Genomic DNA, 19,401 nt, shown 5'->3' with positions numbered 1-19,401 from the left:
TACTGCGCATGTGCGGTATGTTCATTCACGGCATGGCGCGACGGGAGGGCGACAGGTGTGGCGGTACATCAACACAGGTGAGGGGCACACTGTAAACATTTGTTGTTTGAACAGATTCCCTCTCTTGTTAAACCTTGTCAACCTCCTCCCAGAGTGTTTTGCTAAATATATACAGCGGGCTGCAAAAGTCTGAGACTACTAGTCAAGATACTTTTGTTTCGAATTACTATTTTTTTCATTACAACTGATAATATAAGCTTAACAATTTGAGTGAAAAGTTGAATCCTTGAAATATGTCAATGAATTTCAGAATATCTTAGTATTTGTCCCGCTTTTGCTTTAATGACAGTATTTACTCGAGCTGGCATGTACTCAAGTTAAATGGGGTTGAGATCAGGTGACTGTGGAGGAAAAACCGATGACAGTCAGGCCTCCTTGTCCCTTCTTGCAAAGCTTTGAGGTGTGGTTGGGGTCATTGTCCTGCAGCAGTTTGAATCCTTCTCCACAAAGATGCAAACCAGAGGTTATAGCATGTCTCTGAAGAATGGAGTGGTACTTCTCCTCGGTCAGGTTGGAGTCAAATCGGTGCAAGTGTCCAACTCCAGAGTCGGCAAAACACCCTCAGACTTGAATACTCCCACCACCATGTTTCACTGTCGGTCTGATACTCTGCACTATCATTCTCTCCTCTGTTCATCTCCTTACATACACCCGTCTGTTACTGCTATAAGTCTCAAACTTGGATTCATCAGTAAATAGGACTTTTTTCCAGTCATCCACTGTGAAATGCTGGTATTTCTTAGCTCACCCCAAACGTTTGGCCTTGTTTCCCCTTCTGATTAGTGGTTTAGAAACTGCTACTCGTCCTCTTAGACCACTACAAGCCTTCTTTTGACAGCACTTTTGCTGATTAGAGTCTTGCGTTCTTTATTTAGATTTATGAGATTTTCAATGTAGTCTCAGACTTTTGGACTCCACTGTATATATAAATATATAAATGCATTTAGATGTCAAAAAGCTTGTAGAAATGTATAGAAAATAGTTTGTTAATGTATTTGTTTGGCTAATTTTAAGATAGCCAAGTTCGAGTTCAATACTTAGAGATCATGTATAAAAATCCTCTGCTTGGAATAATAAATTGTGTCTGACATATTTTGCTACAAAAATGTTCAGTTACCTTGTTGAAAAATCCTTAAAATGACATCTACTGCTTCTCCCTCATTAAAAATCCAGAATCTATAAATATACAAATATGTTTAATTTCAAAAGTTTTACTGCAGGACACAAGATGTCGCTGTAAAGTCTGATCTCAGTGTTTATGCACTAGAGGCTTCAAGTTTCCACATCACACTTGTGTAAATTTAATGCTGTGACCACTAGTTGTGATGTCCCAAATCACGCTCGTAGGTCCGCCCCTTAACCTTAGATTTAAGGTTAGTGAGCACAGAAATTTTCCGCTTTCAGCTGACAAATGTCAATGTCAACAGCCGTCATGTGTCAACCTCTGCACATAACATCAGTGAAGCTCAAACATCAAACTGAAGGAACAAAAGAAAAACACATATTTGATCGGAGCGGGACGTTAAGTTTGAGCTTTTGAGCTTTCTGGGACCACAATATAAAGCTAACAAGATGTCACATGAAATAAAATGTAGCCTATAGGTGCATAGTGCAATAAAATATGAATAAAGTACATACAGCAGCAGAGTTGAAAGATAAAACCTGTAATTGTGAGGGAGTGGGTTACTCCTAAATAGTACATCAATTCCTAAAAATACAATTAGATCTGAAACAATTGATTAATTGATTAGTCTGTCCAAAGCAAATTAATTAGCAACTGTTTTATTAATTGAGTAATCTTTTAAGTTATTTTCCCAAGCAAAAATACCAACCATTTTTCAATTTTTCTTCACCCTATGTGCTAATGAATTGACTATCTTTGGTTTCTGAAGTGTTGGTCGGACAAAACTAAACATATGAAGAAGCCACGTCAGGCTTTAATAATTGGTGATTGACATCTGTCAGAATTTTCTCACATCTTGACCAAATAATAAACTAATAAAGTATTCAATCAATAATCCTTAGTTGTAACAACATGATAACATATTGTGATTATTATGTACAAGTTGTAGGATATATATAACGCAAAAACATTCCACTTGCCTCCAATTTAGAGATTTTATTTGCCATTTCTGACACAGATTACAATTCAATATTTCAGTTGATCATGTAAATTCTTTTATACAGTAGCAGTGGCATGAAAATAAATATACATAAAAATACAAAACAGAAAAGTAATGCTTCCAAATATGGAAGAAAATGATCTAGAACTGTGTGCTGCCTTTTTTTTTTGTTGTTGTTGTTATTTTTTTAATTCTCAGCAGGCTTGAAAATGCACTTCCTGTATCCATCAGCCTAAAATGTGGGGCAATAAAACAAAGTTATGAGCAAATTCTGTTTGACTGAAGATCCTTTCGTAATAATTTAATGAATATCAGTTCATATATTACAACTTACACTTCTGCTAAAATAGATGAAATGATAATTATTCTTTCCAAGCGGACAAGATTTTATTGCACTTTCCAGAACCATATCATGCAGTAGGCGTGTGGCTAAACACCAACGCCTGCTCCACCTAGTGGTTCTTCATCAAGTTAACGAAGCACTTTTTTTATACAGATTCTTGTTTAGAGAAGGGAGCAGGAGGTTTAGGGAGAGGAGATATGTACAGTATACATGGATCAGGCCGCCTTGGACAGGCACAAGACATTCACAGTTCTTCTCTACATGATGCATAAATACAAAAAACATTTGTAATAGATTCTACTTTTCTCTAGAGTGTTTGCAATAAAACAGCAATCACTTCAGTTTAAAAGAAGTTTGATATACAGTATGTGCTATCATTGATGTGCGCCTGTTATTGCTGGTTGAACTCTGTATCGCACTCTCCTGATCAATAAGAGAAATCTTTCATAAAGTTTGCAAACAACAGATATAGATTAACACAGTCACTGGTTGTAAATGAAAAGGAGTTGGAAAAAAAACAAAAAAAAAGAAATATATTGCCATACAGGAAATAGAATTTTCATTAAATCTATTTTTATGTACAAGGAAACAGTATAACTCGTTTATAATATATGCAGAGTTTTCTTAAAAGTAAACAGTGTATGTTTATGGTTATTAAAACATGGAAAACCTTTTGGTTTTTCAATAAAATATGTGTAACTTTTTCTTCTACACAGTACAGTAAAAGTTTGATCTTCAGTTTACGAGGACAAGCCGGTCAAAAAAAAAAAGTGTTTTTGTAAAAGCAGAACATGGTTAACTGTTTGGTCCAAGTATCACTAGTACTGTACAGTATTGAAATGCCGTCATTTATTTGTCCAAAGTGGAGATATGAATTCACAAGTGGGAAGATATGCAGTCATTTAAATCCAAGTAGCTGATGCTTAAAGCAGAATCTTTCACTTTTCTTGACCCTTGTTTCCTCAAGTGCAATTGAGCATTCACATGAAAATAAAAACGCACTGTGAACTTTGAGACAAATACAGTTTTAACATATGCAGACACGTAATGAAGGCATCACCCTTAACGGCTAGCGCCCTGGTCAAAAGTCCACTCAAGTGAAACTTGTGGTTTTTGATAAAGCTGGATCTCGCCAACGCTGTTGCTGCCGTCCAAACTGCCTTTTGAACCTCAGGCACTTCTCTTCATGTCACTTCACCGGTAGACGTGAGATCCAGGGTCATCGGAGGGTAGTGATGTTGTCTGACCCCAGAGTGCATCCATACTTGGCACACGTATTGTTAGTTTTCGGGTGGTTGAGGCAGAAGAATGGGGCCAGTGGTGTTGTAACATGAGAGTCCCCATCTGTACACAAGTCATGCACAAGATCCCCGGTGTTCATGTCCATTTTATCAGTTAGATCCTCTTAAAACGTCCCTCCAGACAGACTACTCCAGTGTGGTCCCTCTGTTAATATAAGACTCTCGATCCAGAGCTTTTATCCTGTTTCCTGTGAGTTCCCGGGACAGCAAAGGGCGGGGATGTTCACATAAAGGAGTGGTCTGCCGGGGGCCCGTAAGAAAAGCCCGGAAAGGCTCCCGCTGCCTCCTTGATGCTGCTGGTCACAGTCAGGGTGTCGGTGCACAGGGAGGAGGACACGGGCAGGTGGGTGAACTCGGGGTCAAAGTGTCGGAGGTCTGTGGGACCACTCTGTGAAAACAAGCAGGAGCAAACATTAGACATGTAATCTAAAGAAAAAAGTCACCTTACGATGTTTCTGGTAATATCAGCGTGTGAACTAAATCATTTTGATCATTTATCAGCCAAAAATGCCAAACATTCTCTGGTTCCAGCTTCTCAAATATGAAGATTTTCTGCTGCTCAATGTTTTAAATCATATATTAAATATCTTTTGGTTTTGAACTGTTGGGAACATTGCGGTTGGCATTTTTTCACTATTTTTTAACATATGGAAGAAAAAAGGCACATGCATGCTGTATAAATGCTTCCAAAAAGGTTTTTAATGTGCAGGGCTATGATGTTTCGTGTCAGTCAATTTTCAAGCAAAAATGCCAGATAATTGATGGTTTCAGCTTCTGAAATTTGAAGTATTGCTGTTTTTCCTTATCATATATGACAGTTAATTGAATCTCTCAACATTTTCGACTATTAGTCACTCAAAACAAGCAAGTTGAAGACATAAATCTTTGGGAGCATCAATTCAGCTTTTTGTCACTGCACCTAATATGACCTAATATTGGGAAACACTATTTTGTAGCTCTGACGTTATATAGACAAAATGATTAATCTATAATGAAAATAAGAATGAACGTACCACTGAGGGGATGAATGGAGGTGTGATCTTCTTGGCCATCAAGTCGTCCCAGTTGATGGGAGAGAAGAAGGAATGGTACTTGAGTTCGAGCTGGAAGGCAAATAGAAATTCTAGATGAGAAGGTTGACAGTAAACAAACCTCACTGATCTTTTACAGTTCCTCTTACAGTATGTGTGCTTAAAAGGTCAGCAATGTGCTCTTACAAAATCGTCCTTCACTCCCAGCCTCTTGGTGCGGTCCTTCTGCAGGAGCCCCTCCAGCAGCTCCCTGCCTGAATTTGACACGTTGGGCTTCAGCACCGGAGCCTTGTGCAGGATGTTGTTGTACATCTCAGCTGTGTTGCGACTGTAGAACGGGGGCTGTAAAGCAAAAGAGACAAACAACAACTTGAGTTTATTTAACACATGAACAAGCAGGAGGACAATAGAGCTGCAACGATTAGTTGATTAATCGATTAGTTGATCGACAGAAAATGAATCACCGACTATTTTGAGAATCGATTAATCGTTTTGAGTCATTTTTTAATTAAAAAATGCAAACATTCTCTGGTTCCAACTTATTAAATATGATTATTTTCGGCTTTGTTTAGTCCCCTATGATATTAAACTGAATATCTTTGGGTTGTGGACTGTTGGTTGGGACAAAACAAGACATTTTAGGTTGCGTCTCGGGTTTTAGGAAACAGCGATTGTCATTTTTCACCATTTTAAAAGATCAAATGACTAATCCATTCATCGAGAAAATAATCTACATATTAATTGATAATGAAAATAATTGTTAGTTGCAGTCCTAGAGGCATAAAATGACAGATTTCACTTACGAGTCCATAGAGCATCTCGTAGAGCACAGATCCCAGGCACCACCAGTCAACTGTGCGGTCGTATGCTTGCTTCTGGAGAACCTCAGGGGCCAAGTACTGTGAAGGAGGCGACAGGAAAAAGTCAACAAAAGTCCAAGAATCATCTCATTTATCACCGGTGGTGTTTCTGTATTGATAACGGATGTATGGCTGTCTAGAGATTTGTACCTCAGGCGTCCCGCAGAAGGTTGTTGTGGTACCATTGGCCTCAAGACCTTCTTTGCAGAGGCCAAAGTCAGTCAGGACAATATGTCCCTGTGAGTCCAGCAGGATGTTCTCAGGCTTCAGGTCCCTGTAGAGGAGAAGAAGAAGAAAGGATTCACCAAAAGGATTCAGAGCTACTGTTATCCATGCACACTTGAGTACGTTCATAGATGTCCACTAGGGGGTGCTGTAGGATCGTTCTTTACCTGTACACAATGTGCAGGGAGTGGAGGTAGCCAAGTGCACTTGCAATTTCAGCAGCGTAAAACCTGGCTCTGGGCTCCAGGAAGATCCTCTCTCTCTGAAGATGGTAGAATAGCTGAAAGAAAACAAGACAACGTCTGTTAATATCTACCTGAAACAGATTTTCTGACCTGATTCTGGTTTCTGGATGTTGTGAGACATTTCTTACCTCTCCGCCATTGACGTAGTCAAGTACAAAGTAGAGCTTGTCAGTAGTCTGGAAGGAGTAGTGCAGCCCCACCAGGAAGGGATGCTTGATGTTCTTCATCAGCACACTGCGCTCAGCCATGATATGCTTTTGCTGGAAGGGAGGAAGAAGATATATTATACTCACTATTCATCATTGTGGCATCTAACATTATACAAATAAAACTACTTGAGGTGTGTGTATATGTGATTAATCTCTGGAGTTCATGAGATGGGATGAAAACATATGTAAGCTAAAGGACTTACTTCTTTCTTCTTCAGGATGATTTTCTTCTGTAGCACTTTGACAGCGTAGTATTTTGTGGACTCTTTGTGTCGAGCCAGCAGAACCTGTATCCGAGCAAACATTTGCATGAGTGATGGCGTTACAGCGATGATAGACATGAGCAGTAAGAGAATTTACATTAGTAGAAGTTGCACAGAAAGACAGACTCACCTTTCCAAAGCTGCCTTTGCCGATGATTTTGAGGTAGTCAAAATCACAGGGTTTGATCCTAATGGAGAGAGACGATCAGACGATTAGGATATTTTACTGACACACTTTTTAACAAAGTTGTAGCCGTCAAGATTTACAGATAAAGAGATTTCATAAGGCTACTTACTGAGTGTCCTCAACCAGTGAACTTCTTGAATTTAGGCACATCTAAAAAGATATGAAATGAGGAAATTTATCAGCACACTGGATTGTTTTTTGGAAAGAAAATGAGTCACATAGTCAGTAAACGGTTTCTGCTTACCGGACTATCAGGAAGTTCATCATTTTCAACCTCCTCGTTCTGATTCTCATCAATCTTCAGGAAGTTATTAACTTCAACACTGGAAAAAAAAACAGAGAACAAGATGAACTTTCATTTGTTATTTCTCTTGTGTCATTATGACTTTGTGTTTTTGTTTTTTAGAACTGGATGATTGAATCTGGATGATTAAACAGTTAAATCACAGGATCTGGGACAGTTTGTGTGACTGAAAGGCAGAATGAACACTCCTGCCCCCCCCCACCCTCTGCCGGAGGTGTGAATCGACCGTCTGAAACATCCAGACAGGTCATGTTTAGGACACACTCATCTGTGTTGACTGTCTAACCTGTCTGAGGAAAAGCTTAAGCTGCTGACCTGCAACAAGACTGTTCAGACAGCTCTGCAGGACTCAGGGGTCCAGCTTTAGACCCTTAGACCCTTTTTCTTCCGGAGCATCTGGAGGAGACAGATGCACCGTCCGGGTATTTTTTTCCACAATACCAGACCCCAACTGACCTGGAGGCCTGGTTTGTGAGTTCAGGACACTGTGATGGCCCGAGCCGTATCATGTAATAATTGAATTACCGGTTTATCCTCGTCTAGGGGACAGAGAGGATTTATTTGAAAGGTGATTAGGCAATGGAGAGGTTGCTACTGGCTCGTCATGAAAGGCCTATTCTTACCCTGGATTCTTGCACCTAGATTATACTTTTCACAGAATGTCCTGCCAAACTCAGGTAGCTGATTGGATTGGCAAATGCACGCTGATCATGAATGGGCTAATGATCGGAAATAAATACTACAGCCCAGGAAGTATCTGATGCCCGGAGGTGATTCTTGTGCCTAATCCTCAGTTTTCCCTCCAAATTATACATCTTCCTTTCAAAATACTATTAAAAATACTCACTGTTGGCAGATATGTGGAGTAGACACCAGCTTCTGTATGAAGTCATTCAGCCCCATTTTTCTCTCCTTGATGAAAGCTGCAAACGGAGAGGAGGAGGGGGAGGAAGAGGGGGGGCATATATGTCAGTGGAGGAATCATCAAACATATCATTCAACACAGATGATGCAAAGACTTTTGTCTTCCACCGGAGAAGAAAATATCCGTGTTAGAGCTGTAATCCGTTGTGTGTGAGTTCCAAATATCCAGTTATAGGACAGATTTGCGCGGTTGTGCATAGACCTCTTAATGCTGCGGGCTTATAGGTTATGCAACCACTTGGGTCACTCATTCAGATACCAGCAGTGGTGGCCAACAAAGCATTTTCCATCCTAAATTCTTACAATACAAATAACCAGTTTTGAAGTTTTTTTAAAAAAGAAAAAAAAAATCATAAGAAAGCAGATTTCTTAATTGCAAGCGATTCATCAGATTTTTCGACACAATTCATATAAAGGTAGAACAAAAAATCACTTTGCAATTAGGTTTAATTAACCGCTTGAGAGCTGCTCGCCTTACTAATCAATGAAAACATTTAGTTTGTTTCACTAATCGGTACATGAAAAATAATTCATACATAGTTTGTTTCATTAAACAGCTTAAGTGATGAATATTATTATAATATTCAGCTGTATATTATTATTTTGGTCGCTCACCCGTGACAACGGCTACAATCCCCCTCATTTTGCAGTAAGTCAGATCGCATCCAGCTTCAGTCACAGCCATGTTGAGCGAGAAACGAGTATCCAGTATAAACACAGAGATCAAAAAACAATAACAAAAACAATAATAGTTCCTCTATCAGTCAGGTTCTGCTGACTTGGGTCCCGTTCACCGCGCAGAGCTCCGCACACACGCCGCGCTCTCCGCTCTGAACACCGCTGCTCACTGCGCGAGGACAACCGGCCCATATATATACATGTTATAGGGGAGCACGTGGTACCGGAGGCGACACCCATTTTACATCACTCGCTGTAACCACGGCAACCACCGGGGGCGTGACGTCACGGGATTCCGCTGCACCCATATTCTGCCTGCAGGAGGCGGGGGATGACGAGGAGAGCTCACCGCAGAGAAGGAGGAGGAGGAGGAGGAGGAGGTGGTGGTGATAGAGAGAGAGTGAGGGGCCTCTTCTTCTTCCTCCTCCACATTTTCTCTCAATGGGAATGTAATCACTGTACACACACACACACACACACACACACACACACACACACAGCTCACACATAAAAGGTTTCCAATCAGTTGTTATGGAAAAACTGCAGTCACACCAACAGAGCAGCTGATGCTCTCTTCTGGTATCGTGACTCCAATTTGAGCTGCTGTCAAACCTTCCTGCAGTCTTTTTATTTTGAGAGCGCGAGGAGAAATATGTATGTCACGACTGCTGCATTTAAACAGCTGCAATCTCTCATCCCAGTAATCCTCATAGAGGTTGTAAAATGCATGATAAATAATAACAAAGCGTGGACAATACCCTATATAAATACATGCAATTTACATATATCTCTGTGTGTCTTTCATTCAAAATAATTCGTGGATTTCTGCGGCTTATTGTGCCTGATGTTGAGGTCAAGGTTATGAAGGTTACTGGCAGCGTTATATAAATTCAGAGAAATCAGAGGTGACATCATGCTCGTCTAAGCCGGGGCACTGATCAGTCCAGCTGTGGTCCACTAACCCTGTAAGTTACATAAGTGTGCCATAATGCAAATCGCTATACCGCCTGAGGTAGAGACTGATCCACATAGCAAATTTTCCAGTGGGTGTTGACCTGTTGAGGATCGTTTATTTGGTGTCTGTCGGGTGAAGTTTTGTTTTGTCACACATAGAACGGTCCAGTGGTGGAAGAAATACTCAGATCTTTTACGTAAGTTAAAGTACCGATACAGCAATGTAAAAATACTCCATTACAAGTAAAAGTCCTGCATGAAAAATCCTATTTAAGAAGAAGTACATCAATATGAGCAGCAAAATGTAGTGAAAGTATTGCAGTAAAAGTAGTGGTTTGGTCCCTCTGACTGATATTTTACTAATATGACATCATTAGATTATTAATACTTCAGTGTTAGAGCAGCATGTTACTGTTGTAGCTGCTGGAGGTGGAGCTAGTTTGAACTACTTTATATACACTTAGCTAGTTTAGTCGAGTGGTTCCCAACCTAGGGGTCGGGCCCCTCCAAAGGGTCACCAGATAAATCTGAGGGGTTGTGAGATGATTAATGGGAGAGGAAAGAAGAAAAAACAAAGTTCTGATACACAAATCTGTTTTCAATTTTTGGACTTTTCCTCTAATCTTTGATTTTTGGTGAAATATTTGATCGTTTGAACATTTATAGAAATGAAACCATGTGAGAAGTTTAGAGGGAAAAATCACTATTTGGTGGAGCTGTTAACAACTCATAGACATCTGAAATGTGACCCCGACTACACACTGCCTTTTGTAAGACGTCAAAAGCCAAAAAGGTTGGAAACCACTGGTTTCATCTTTCACAATGTGTTGTATTTTAAAAGCTTGTCATATTATCCATTGTGTCAAATCTTCAACTGAGAAGTAACTAAAGCTGTCAAATAAATGTAGTGGAGAAGAAAATGCAATATTTACCTCTGAAATGTAGTGAAGTGGAGGTATAAAGTAGCGTCAAATGGAAAAAATAAAGTGAAGTACAAGTACCGCTAATTTATACTTAAGTGCAGTACTTTAAATACTTAGGTACTTTCTACCACTAGAACAGTGTAATAGTGTTTTTATCTCACAGAGAGCATTTATCTTCTAAATACCTGCTTTAGTCCTGAGAGATTCATTCTGCTGAAGTCGGTCATTGGGGAACTCCTGGGTTTTGTCCCTTGTTTGACATGTGACAGTCCTGAATAATTTAAGGGAAGTGAGACTTCACAGGACCGGTAGGTCTTGTATCGCAGGAAAGAGGAAGTTAAGTGCCTTATCTGTGGAATAGGCCCAAACAGAAACTAGCTGTGCGGGTCCAGCGGTTTATCATGTCATACCCTGGAAAGGCTGCTCACAGCTCAGCTTCGGCTCTGTTTACACACAGAAACACACCAGATCCGATTGCTTGACACCGACACCACTCCCGGGCTTTGTGTGAGGCTTTTTTGTTCCTCACCTCACGTACCCTTTCTCTCAATTATTCAAGTGTATAATGCTATCATCTCTGGTAACATGCTCTGGGACAAACATGACTGGGGTAGTTCCCTTGAAGAGCACAATTCCTCCGCCACGCCTGTTTTTGATTTGCATGTTTTTTCTGTTGTGATGGAACAGAAAGTCAGGTGTTGCTGAACAAACAGCTGCGTTTGCATGAGGTGGTATTTCCCCTTTTGAAAATGATGTATTTTTTTTCTGAGTAGTTAAACTGACGCACAGATGATAAAATGAGAAAGGAAACTAAGATTCAGACTGATCAAACTCATTTATTAGAGATGCCATCTCTCTCAGTTTCTCTCTGTCTTCCTATAAATGTCCTACCACTGCCCGTGCTGCTGCTATGTGTCATATGACAAATTAATCAGGCTTTATTTAGCACCCTCACAAAAGCCACCCTGCTTTCCATCACTCTGTCCAATCGTGTGATTGATGCTAAACAGACAGGCAGCACTTCCGCTCGCTGACAAGTAGTCGTGTGAGTCACCTGCCAACGGATTCAGTAAAAAGCCTCTCCAACTCTCACGCTGAGCCATCGATCATTCCTCACCATCCTCAGCGGAGGTACCGTTTGTACCACATGACTGTAGGCGATCTCTGGGGCTGCAGGTTGCTACGTGAGTTGCATCGAAAAAAAACGAGCCCCAGTTTGTGCCTCTCATGTTACATTCGAGTCACAGAGCTAAGCATCTGATTTTCTGAAAAATAATCAAAGGTCGTTTAACAACAGTTACTGCTGCTCTGAAGGTACGAGAGGACACCCAAACATCCCTGGAATTCTTAAAAGAAACTGTCACTATAAACCTTTCAGTATTTCCTCTCTAATCCTCTTCAAAGTAGCTACTCTCCTTGAGATGCAATACACTTGTTCTAGCACTTCTCCCATTCTTGGAAACATTTCCTGTAGTCATCTTTTATCACTGTGTCCAGAGCTTCCTGTAAATCTTTTCCCTTTCAGTCAGTCCCACTTGTAGTTTCACCAAGCTGTAGGCATACACTACCTAGCAGTAAATCTGTTAAATAAACCCCATTCCTGTGCTATCGATGGTCTCTTGGGGGGATTTTGGGTCCCCCCTGGTATTTCCAAAATCCCTCAAAACTCTTTGTTTCCCTAAGTTGCAACTGTAGCTGGAAATTACCTTGCATTTTTTGAAAATGCAAGTTAAATATCAACAGATTTTAAAAAATTTTTTAGATGTAATTTCCAGCTACCATCTTTGTTTTTATTAAGAAAAGGAAGCGCAATTTGTAAAAGGTTTTAAAAATCTTTTTTTTTATTGTGCAGCAGAAGAGTCTTTGAGGTTTCTGGAAATACCTTCAGAACAATAGTGAAGGTTGTTAAGCTACCTGGGTTTTCCAAAGATTGCATATTTGGTATTTATTTTTCAGAAAATCTTACGCTTAGCTCTGTGATTTAATGGTAACACATAAGAGACACAAACTGGGATTTCTACCTGCCTTGCTGCTGGCTTCCAGTGTAGTGGGTAGGAGGCAACAGAAGGTGGATGAATGAGTCATCTAGGCTAACAGATCCTCAGCGACCAACTGTAAGGCCAGCAGGAAGGCTGTTGGCTAATGAGGATGGAGGATGTCTAATTACACTGTTGGTCTTGTTGACAGACTCTGAAGGAACGATCACGGCCTTGGTTTTGACACCCACGCAGTCACGCCACCTCTGCTCTGTGCTCGCTAGAAAACAGATAAACAGCTAAAATCTAATTTCTCTTCAGTTCCTCTTTTCTGTCTCGACATGAGTCTCTCACATACTCTTGGCACTTAGCCTTACTCATACAGAGAACCGCAGAGACGCAGACCGGAGGTGTCGGTCCAGCGCGGCCTCAGGCCCCAGCGAGTGGGAGCAGATTTGGCTCACGAAACGAGAGTTAGAATTACGCTGTCTTTGTTTCCCTCCTGAATTCCCAGGCAGGAGATGAGATGTTTTTATTTCCATCCTCCACAGGGATTAGATGCTCATGCGCCTGCTTCATCAGATAAAAAAGAGGAAAAAAAAATTGTTTGCTCTCTTATGTGATGACTCAGACACACACTGCTGCCAAATTATTTCATATGATGCATAACTTTAATTTGCAGCCAAGTAAGTGCTGTGATCCTGCCTACTTAGAACCGCAAATCCTCTATTAATTATATTAATGTGACTGTTATTACTGCTATGATTACTATCATGATAGTACAAAGCTTTCCCCTGACGTACGCTGTTATTAGCACCAGTCTAACGTCATATTTCTGCTCTATCAGATAAGGGCTGTATGTGAGACTGAACTGAAACTTTCAACAGTTAAAAAGGAAGCACATAAGATGAAAACTATTTTTGTTTAGAGCACCAGACTTTCATTCATTGACTGCAGCTCCCATCTAGTCCAATCATCATGAATAAGTGGGCAGTGGTGACTTTCGTTATTGAATGCAGTTCCTGTTTCTATAATGGCTTGAACTGTATGATTATGACCTACGTATGAAGTGACAACTGACTGGAAATGTGGTAAAAATACTGAAACTGTTGATTCAATGTCACTGTTTTCCCTCTCTATAAAAGCACAAAGGTTAGCTTGAATAAAACTAAATCACTAGCAAAGCCACCAGCAAGTTATTCATTGGATCCAGTCTGTGGTGTGCTGAGTGTTGACATCCTCACAAATCCAGCGTAAACCTCATGAGGTCAGTTATCACGATGAGATATTCATCTGGAAAACATCCACTGAGAATCAATAGAGTGTGGTGGCTGGCTACCAAACCAGTTAATCAAGTGTAAGAGGTCATTAAGATGATGACAACAAGATGTATTGTAGTACGAATTTGAACTCAACTCGCTATCCTTGTCAACAACTAATAAAACTAGATGTTTGTATGAAATGAGGTATGTTTGTTTGCCTTTTCTCACTTCTCTTTTTTGCTGGATTGATGGATCGAGTGTTGGGTTTGTTCAGTCAGGTGCAGAAAAGTGACAGTGTTGAAAACAGTTGTCAATAATCTGTCAGCTGGTTAAAGTCTAATCCAGTCACCTGCATAGTAATTTTGGGTTACTCCCAATGATGATGCCACTAATCCAGAAATACCCACTGAGCCTTTCCAGATCAGTGAGTAAAGTGACGTTTATGAGCTGGCTTTGCTAGGCTGCAGATTGAAGGCAAAATATGTACAGCTGGATGTGACTAACACAGCAAAACAGACACAAAAAATACAAAGTAGACCAAGTTTGGGGACAGTCTTAAAGGAATAGTTATTCTCTTTCTTGCAGAGAGTTAGATGAGAAGATTGATATCACTCAGACAGGAAAAAGGGCAAAATAGCTGGGCTAGCTCTGTCCAAAAGTTAAAAAATCCACCCACCAGCACCTCTGAAGCTCACTAACATGTTATGTTTCGTTTATTTAATTCATAGAAAACCAAAAACTACAATTTTTGGTTATACAAGTTTGTATCCAGGCTAGCTGTTTCTCTTTATTTCCAGTCTTTATTGAAGGTCATGGCTAACACGCTGACACACACACAAAAATGCAAAGTAAGCATATAAGCTTTTCATCAAAGTCTCAAAGGAATAGTTTCATTTTTTGAGCAATATGATTATTCTCTTTCATGCCAAGAGATGATAATACTGATCTGCATGTTAAATATGAGGCTACAGCCAGCAATCGGTTAGCTTAGCTTTAGCATAAAGATTGGAAACAGGGGGAAACAGCTAGCCTGGCTCGGTCCAAAAGTAACAAGCAGCACCTCCAGAGCTCACTAACAAACACATTATATCTTGTTTGTTTCAATTCAAACTAAAAACAAAGTGTAATAACATTAATTTATGGTTTTAGAACCAGGCTAGGCTTTTTACCCCTTGTTTCCAGTGTTTATGCTAAGCTAAACTAACCAACTGCTGGCTGTAGCCTTGTATATAATGGGCAGACATGAGAGTGGCATAGATTTTCTTGTGATGATCAGTTAAAAAAAGCGAATAATAAACGTAGATCCCAAAATGTTGTACTATCTCTTTAAGGAGTTACGAGGATACGGCAAATTTGCTTTTCAGATTTTTCAATCTTAGCTTTGTATTTCCATCTGTTTAACCATCTGTTCATGAGAGAATCCATCTTGTCAGGCCTCAGGTTATGCACTTGTGTCCGAACCACTGTTGGTTCAGACACAAGCGCATAACCTGAGGCCTGAGAACAGTGGTTCAGACCAGTCAGTGTCCTATGAGGATTCTCGCGTGATCTTGCAAATCCAGCTGCCTCATAAGGTAAGACGTTTCCAGACAGATGGTTCCTCCAATCACCTGTCAAGTATTTTTTAAAAGTGCCTGCCCTTTTCCATACAGTTTCCAAGGACGACTTCTCAGATGGTTCTGTGTAAGAAACCATCTGGCACGTCAGGTTATCCATCTGTATATGGGAGACTAAAACTGTTTTTCAGGCTATTACTAAACACCAAAATGACACCATCCTTTCAGTCCTGGTTTACAATGTCAAGGCCCGGCAGCAGCTTTTATCCTCTCAGGTGACAAATGAAATGAGGAGCTGCGGGGAGGCGTTGAGAGTCTTTTGGTTTGGATATTACGAAATCAACCAGACATTACAAGAACAGACGGAGGAGAGCAAGATGATGTCTTTGATTCCGGTCATGTAGTTACTTGTGTAACCAAAAAATGCATCTAAGTAGAGGCAATGACGTCAAGGCGAGCAGAGGGAATGTGAAAAGACGAGGGGATTGAATTAGATAAAAAGCAATCATACGAATGACTGCAAAAAATAAATAAATAAAAAAACAAGGACAGATTTTAGATGCCGGAGATTTAAAAGTTGCACGTCTCATGATGCATCATCCTCTGCTGTGCTGCTGAGAGGCTGCACATTATCCCCAAAACACAATCTCATAACACAGACAGTGAATTAAAGGAGATCCTACCTATGAAGGATTTCTTTCCGGTCTTCATGTCCTCTGAAGTGATTATATTTGCAATCGGGCACAGAGTCTCTGATGAATGAACGTCTGTCTGCTGCAGAGCGTCCAGGTGATTGAGTGCATGTGAAAGATGCCTCCGACTGTAGCCCTCCTGTAAATACACCTCCTCCCTCTCCTTCTCTCTCTTCTTGTCAATGGCTCTCACTGCAGCTCTGGTCGGAAAAGTCTTTGATTCGCAGGCTAATAACTTTCCTCGCTGCAGTTCCCTTTTCCCCGTGCCTGCTCTCTGTTTCTTCCTCTTATCGCCCTGCCTGCACTGAGACCAAATAGCTGAAACCAAAGATCTGTGACGCACCTGCCTCTCCTCCTCTGTAACCCCCCCTCGCCCTCCCCTTGCCCCCCTCCCTCCCCTTTTCCACCTCCACCCTCATCTGTTCTTTTATCTACCTGGAGAGCCTCGAACAAAACAAAAGCAGGTGTCTGGTTACAGCTCCCGTGAGCGTGGGAGTCCCGCCGGAGGGAAACCGGTCTCCATGACACGGGAACCACCTGAGGAATATACCAGGAACAGACAGTGAGGTTTTAAAATGTGCCTTTAATTGCCCACTGCTGCTCCAGTGATGTGTTCACGGCTCATCAGCCTCTCCTCTAGCTCCTTCACATTTACTGTCTCTGAGGAGTTTTGGGGGCAAAATGATCCGGTTTGTCACACTGACAGCCCTGATTGCTTTGTTAGCTGACTGCCTCCAGCTGTAGGCCATCAGATACAATGACTGTTATGTGACGAAGAGTGAGGTTTGTGTGGGGGTTGACGTGCAGGAGCGACAACAACTCATTGATGAGTAACCTGTTTTTTTCACTCAGAAAGGTGTTGTGTTTAACTATGACTAAATTGTAACCATATGTACTTTACGTACAGGGTGGATAGGTGGTTCGATCTGGAGTTCCCCTGTTACTCCAAGAAATTTACTCATCAAAGTCTGTTTACAGGTCTAGGGGAGCTCTGTACTACTGCAAGTACTGTACTACTCCAGATAAATTGCCTCGAGTGATGTCATTTGAGTCAGCATCGGCTGGAGATGAAGACCACAAGTTTGAAAATGAAAAAAATCTGTTGATGTGGAGTTAGAAAGATTTGACCTCTGTAGACCGCTACTCATCTCTGTCTAAGTCGAGCAGCTCGTGGCTACATTAGCTGCTACTAGCATAACCCACCCGAATCTCCAACCAAACTGTTGGAGATCAAGTTGCATTGTGGGTAATGTAGGTGCCAGGTTTTGACAAAGAAGAAGAATGACTACAACGAAACAGACTAGGCCTGCAGCTAACGATTATTCTCATAATTGATGAATCTGTCCGTTGTTTCCGTGATCAGTCGTTTTGTCTACAAAATATCAGAAATAGTGAACAATGTTATAATTTCTTCGAGCTCATGGTGATGCCTTCAGATGTCTGATCAACAGTCCAAAATACTGACTAAAATGATTATTAAATCCTCAAAAGAGGTGCTGATTTTCTGTTGATCGACTAATCTATGACTCAACTAATCATTGCAGCTTTAAAAAAGATATTTCTGGTTTTGCTGCCTCGGTTTTTATCCTTTTTTAAAAAAAAAAAAAAAAAAAGCAGCCCTTTGTGAGTCCGACAGTGTTATATGAGTGCAATGCTAAATTTGCAGAATACTCTTAACAAATTAGTCCTGGTAAGATTAACTAAAGTCCTGTTTCAAAGCAAATCTGCAGCAGCACAGAAGCTTACAAACCACAGATGGATGAGAAATTAAAGGGAAAATCAACAGCCTTTGTATGTTCAGTGCTCTTTGGCACAGATTCTCCAAATCTCTGAACTCTACTGGAGGGATAAACACCATTCCCCCAAAGGATATTACCTCATTTGATGCAACAATGATGACTGTGGATATCACTGTCTAACAGGTGTTCTCATCAAACTATTCAGTGACCCCAGCTGCCGTTTGTGTTGTTTCTCCACTCGTTCAATTATATTTTATATCTAAATTCATCACCTGTTTCTACAAAGCCCTTTGAGAAAAAGATAGAGATCTGTGGTTATCCTTTTAAAGGTTGATATCTGCTCACACTAGAGCCTTGGAGTGAAATCAGGCTGTTAAAAATTTTATTTTAATGGTCAGAAAGACTTTGACAGTTTTTTCATGAGGACATTATATTTTTTTCATTGGGCTCTTTTGGCCAAAATGACTCAAAGTGCATTCAGCCTCCACTGGAGCAAGAGCATATTCAATGCTAAAAGACGCGTGAATTGATTTGGATTTGGCCCCAAAAAGACTTAACAAAATGTGACACATGACATTTTGCAAATATGAATATAAGCAGCATTGATAAGCTTCCAACGTATCACGGAAATTCAGTTTTATTTCGTCATTTCTAGCCTCAGTGAAGTCAGGAGGTTGGAAATGTCATGATTGAAAGACTTGAAAGAAGGGTCTCTGCGTAATCGCTGAAGATTCTGTCTGAGGCGATATGCATATTTACAACTTGAAACATTTTACAGCTCACTCATTCTGCCTTTATTGATAAAGAATCAGAAGCCCGTGACGCACAGACTCCCACCCCTGCTGACGAACTCTCACTTCAGAGCAAACAGAAACTGCTCCCACCGCTGACAAACACGTATCATTTAAAAAAATCAAAACCACAAGAGGTGAAGAAAAGTTGACGTCTCATTCAAATGAACAGTAAAATTGAGACAGGCTTCCTCTTTAAAGCTTTCATTGAGTCATTTTATGTGCAGCACTGAGTTGAAATGAGGCGAGTTCGCCAACAAATATATTTTTTCAGCCTGCTCATCACCTTAACAACACTGCATGACATAGTTCACAGGGAAAGTGAAAATAAATATGGACTGATATCATGTGACTTGAGAAATGACTGCAGGGGTTTTTTGTTGTTTTTTTTAGATAGAAGTACAGCCTGAATGTTTCATGATGAGGCTGAAACACAGGAATAATATGTGACACAACACTCTGACCGGACAGCTTTGCATGTCATTTAAATGAAGGCAGAGTGCGAGCTGGGAAATGTAAGACAGAGTTCATGTGAGGTGGAGTGAAACAGAAACAGGCCGATCTCGGTCGGATCACACATGTGATTGTTTGTCACTGACCGTCTTTGGCTTCATTGTTGTGGATTCTAGTTGACAATCGGTTGTTGTCTTGTTTGTTTACATGACTTTTCCTGTCAGAAACAAACAACACAATAGCATTTGTCTTGTTCTAAGTCTCATCTAAACATCACATCAGTTGACTGTGATGTATTTTGT

General features: G+C 40.6%; 1 protein-coding gene and 1 long non-coding RNA gene across 3 annotated transcripts in view; one reads left to right on the top strand and one right to left on the bottom strand.

Moving 5' to 3' along the window:
• Positions 1 to 4: 4 nt before the first annotated feature.
• The window catches only part of LOC122969265, a 40,339-nt gene continuing 20,942 nt past the window's right edge, over positions 5 to 19,401 (top strand). Inside the window, exon 1 of the long non-coding RNA XR_006398958.1 lies at positions 5 to 77. This is a non-coding gene — a long non-coding RNA (uncharacterized LOC122969265). The remainder of the gene's footprint in view (positions 78 to 19,401) is intronic.
• si:ch211-195b13.1 (STKc_SGK domain-containing protein) lies at positions 2,165 to 16,355 on the bottom strand. 2 transcript variants are annotated; one of them, XM_044334814.1, is made up of 13 exons: positions 16,108 to 16,355; positions 7,999 to 8,074; positions 7,092 to 7,170; positions 6,957 to 6,997; positions 6,791 to 6,848; positions 6,601 to 6,684; positions 6,317 to 6,448; positions 6,111 to 6,223; positions 5,869 to 5,992; positions 5,662 to 5,757; positions 5,045 to 5,200; positions 4,841 to 4,930; positions 2,165 to 4,215 (listed from the first exon to the last, which is right to left on the bottom strand). In XM_044334814.1, exons 1-13 carry the CDS (start codon positions 16,133 to 16,135, stop codon positions 4,051 to 4,053), a joined length of 1,242 nt encoding a protein of 413 aa, XP_044190749.1. In that variant the 5' UTR covers positions 16,136 to 16,355; the 3' UTR covers positions 2,165 to 4,050. The 2 variants fall into 2 exon arrangements, with proteins under 2 accessions (XP_044190749.1, XP_044190747.1); XM_044334812.1 differs by lacking the exon at positions 16,108 to 16,355 and adding an exon at positions 8,691 to 8,929.

Source organism: Thunnus albacares, chromosome 19, assembly GCF_914725855.1.
Source record: "Thunnus albacares chromosome 19, fThuAlb1.1, whole genome shotgun sequence".
NCBI lineage: Eukaryota > Metazoa > Chordata > Actinopteri > Scombriformes > Scombridae > Thunnus > Thunnus albacares.
This window is presented reverse-complemented; position numbering and strand designations above follow the sequence as displayed.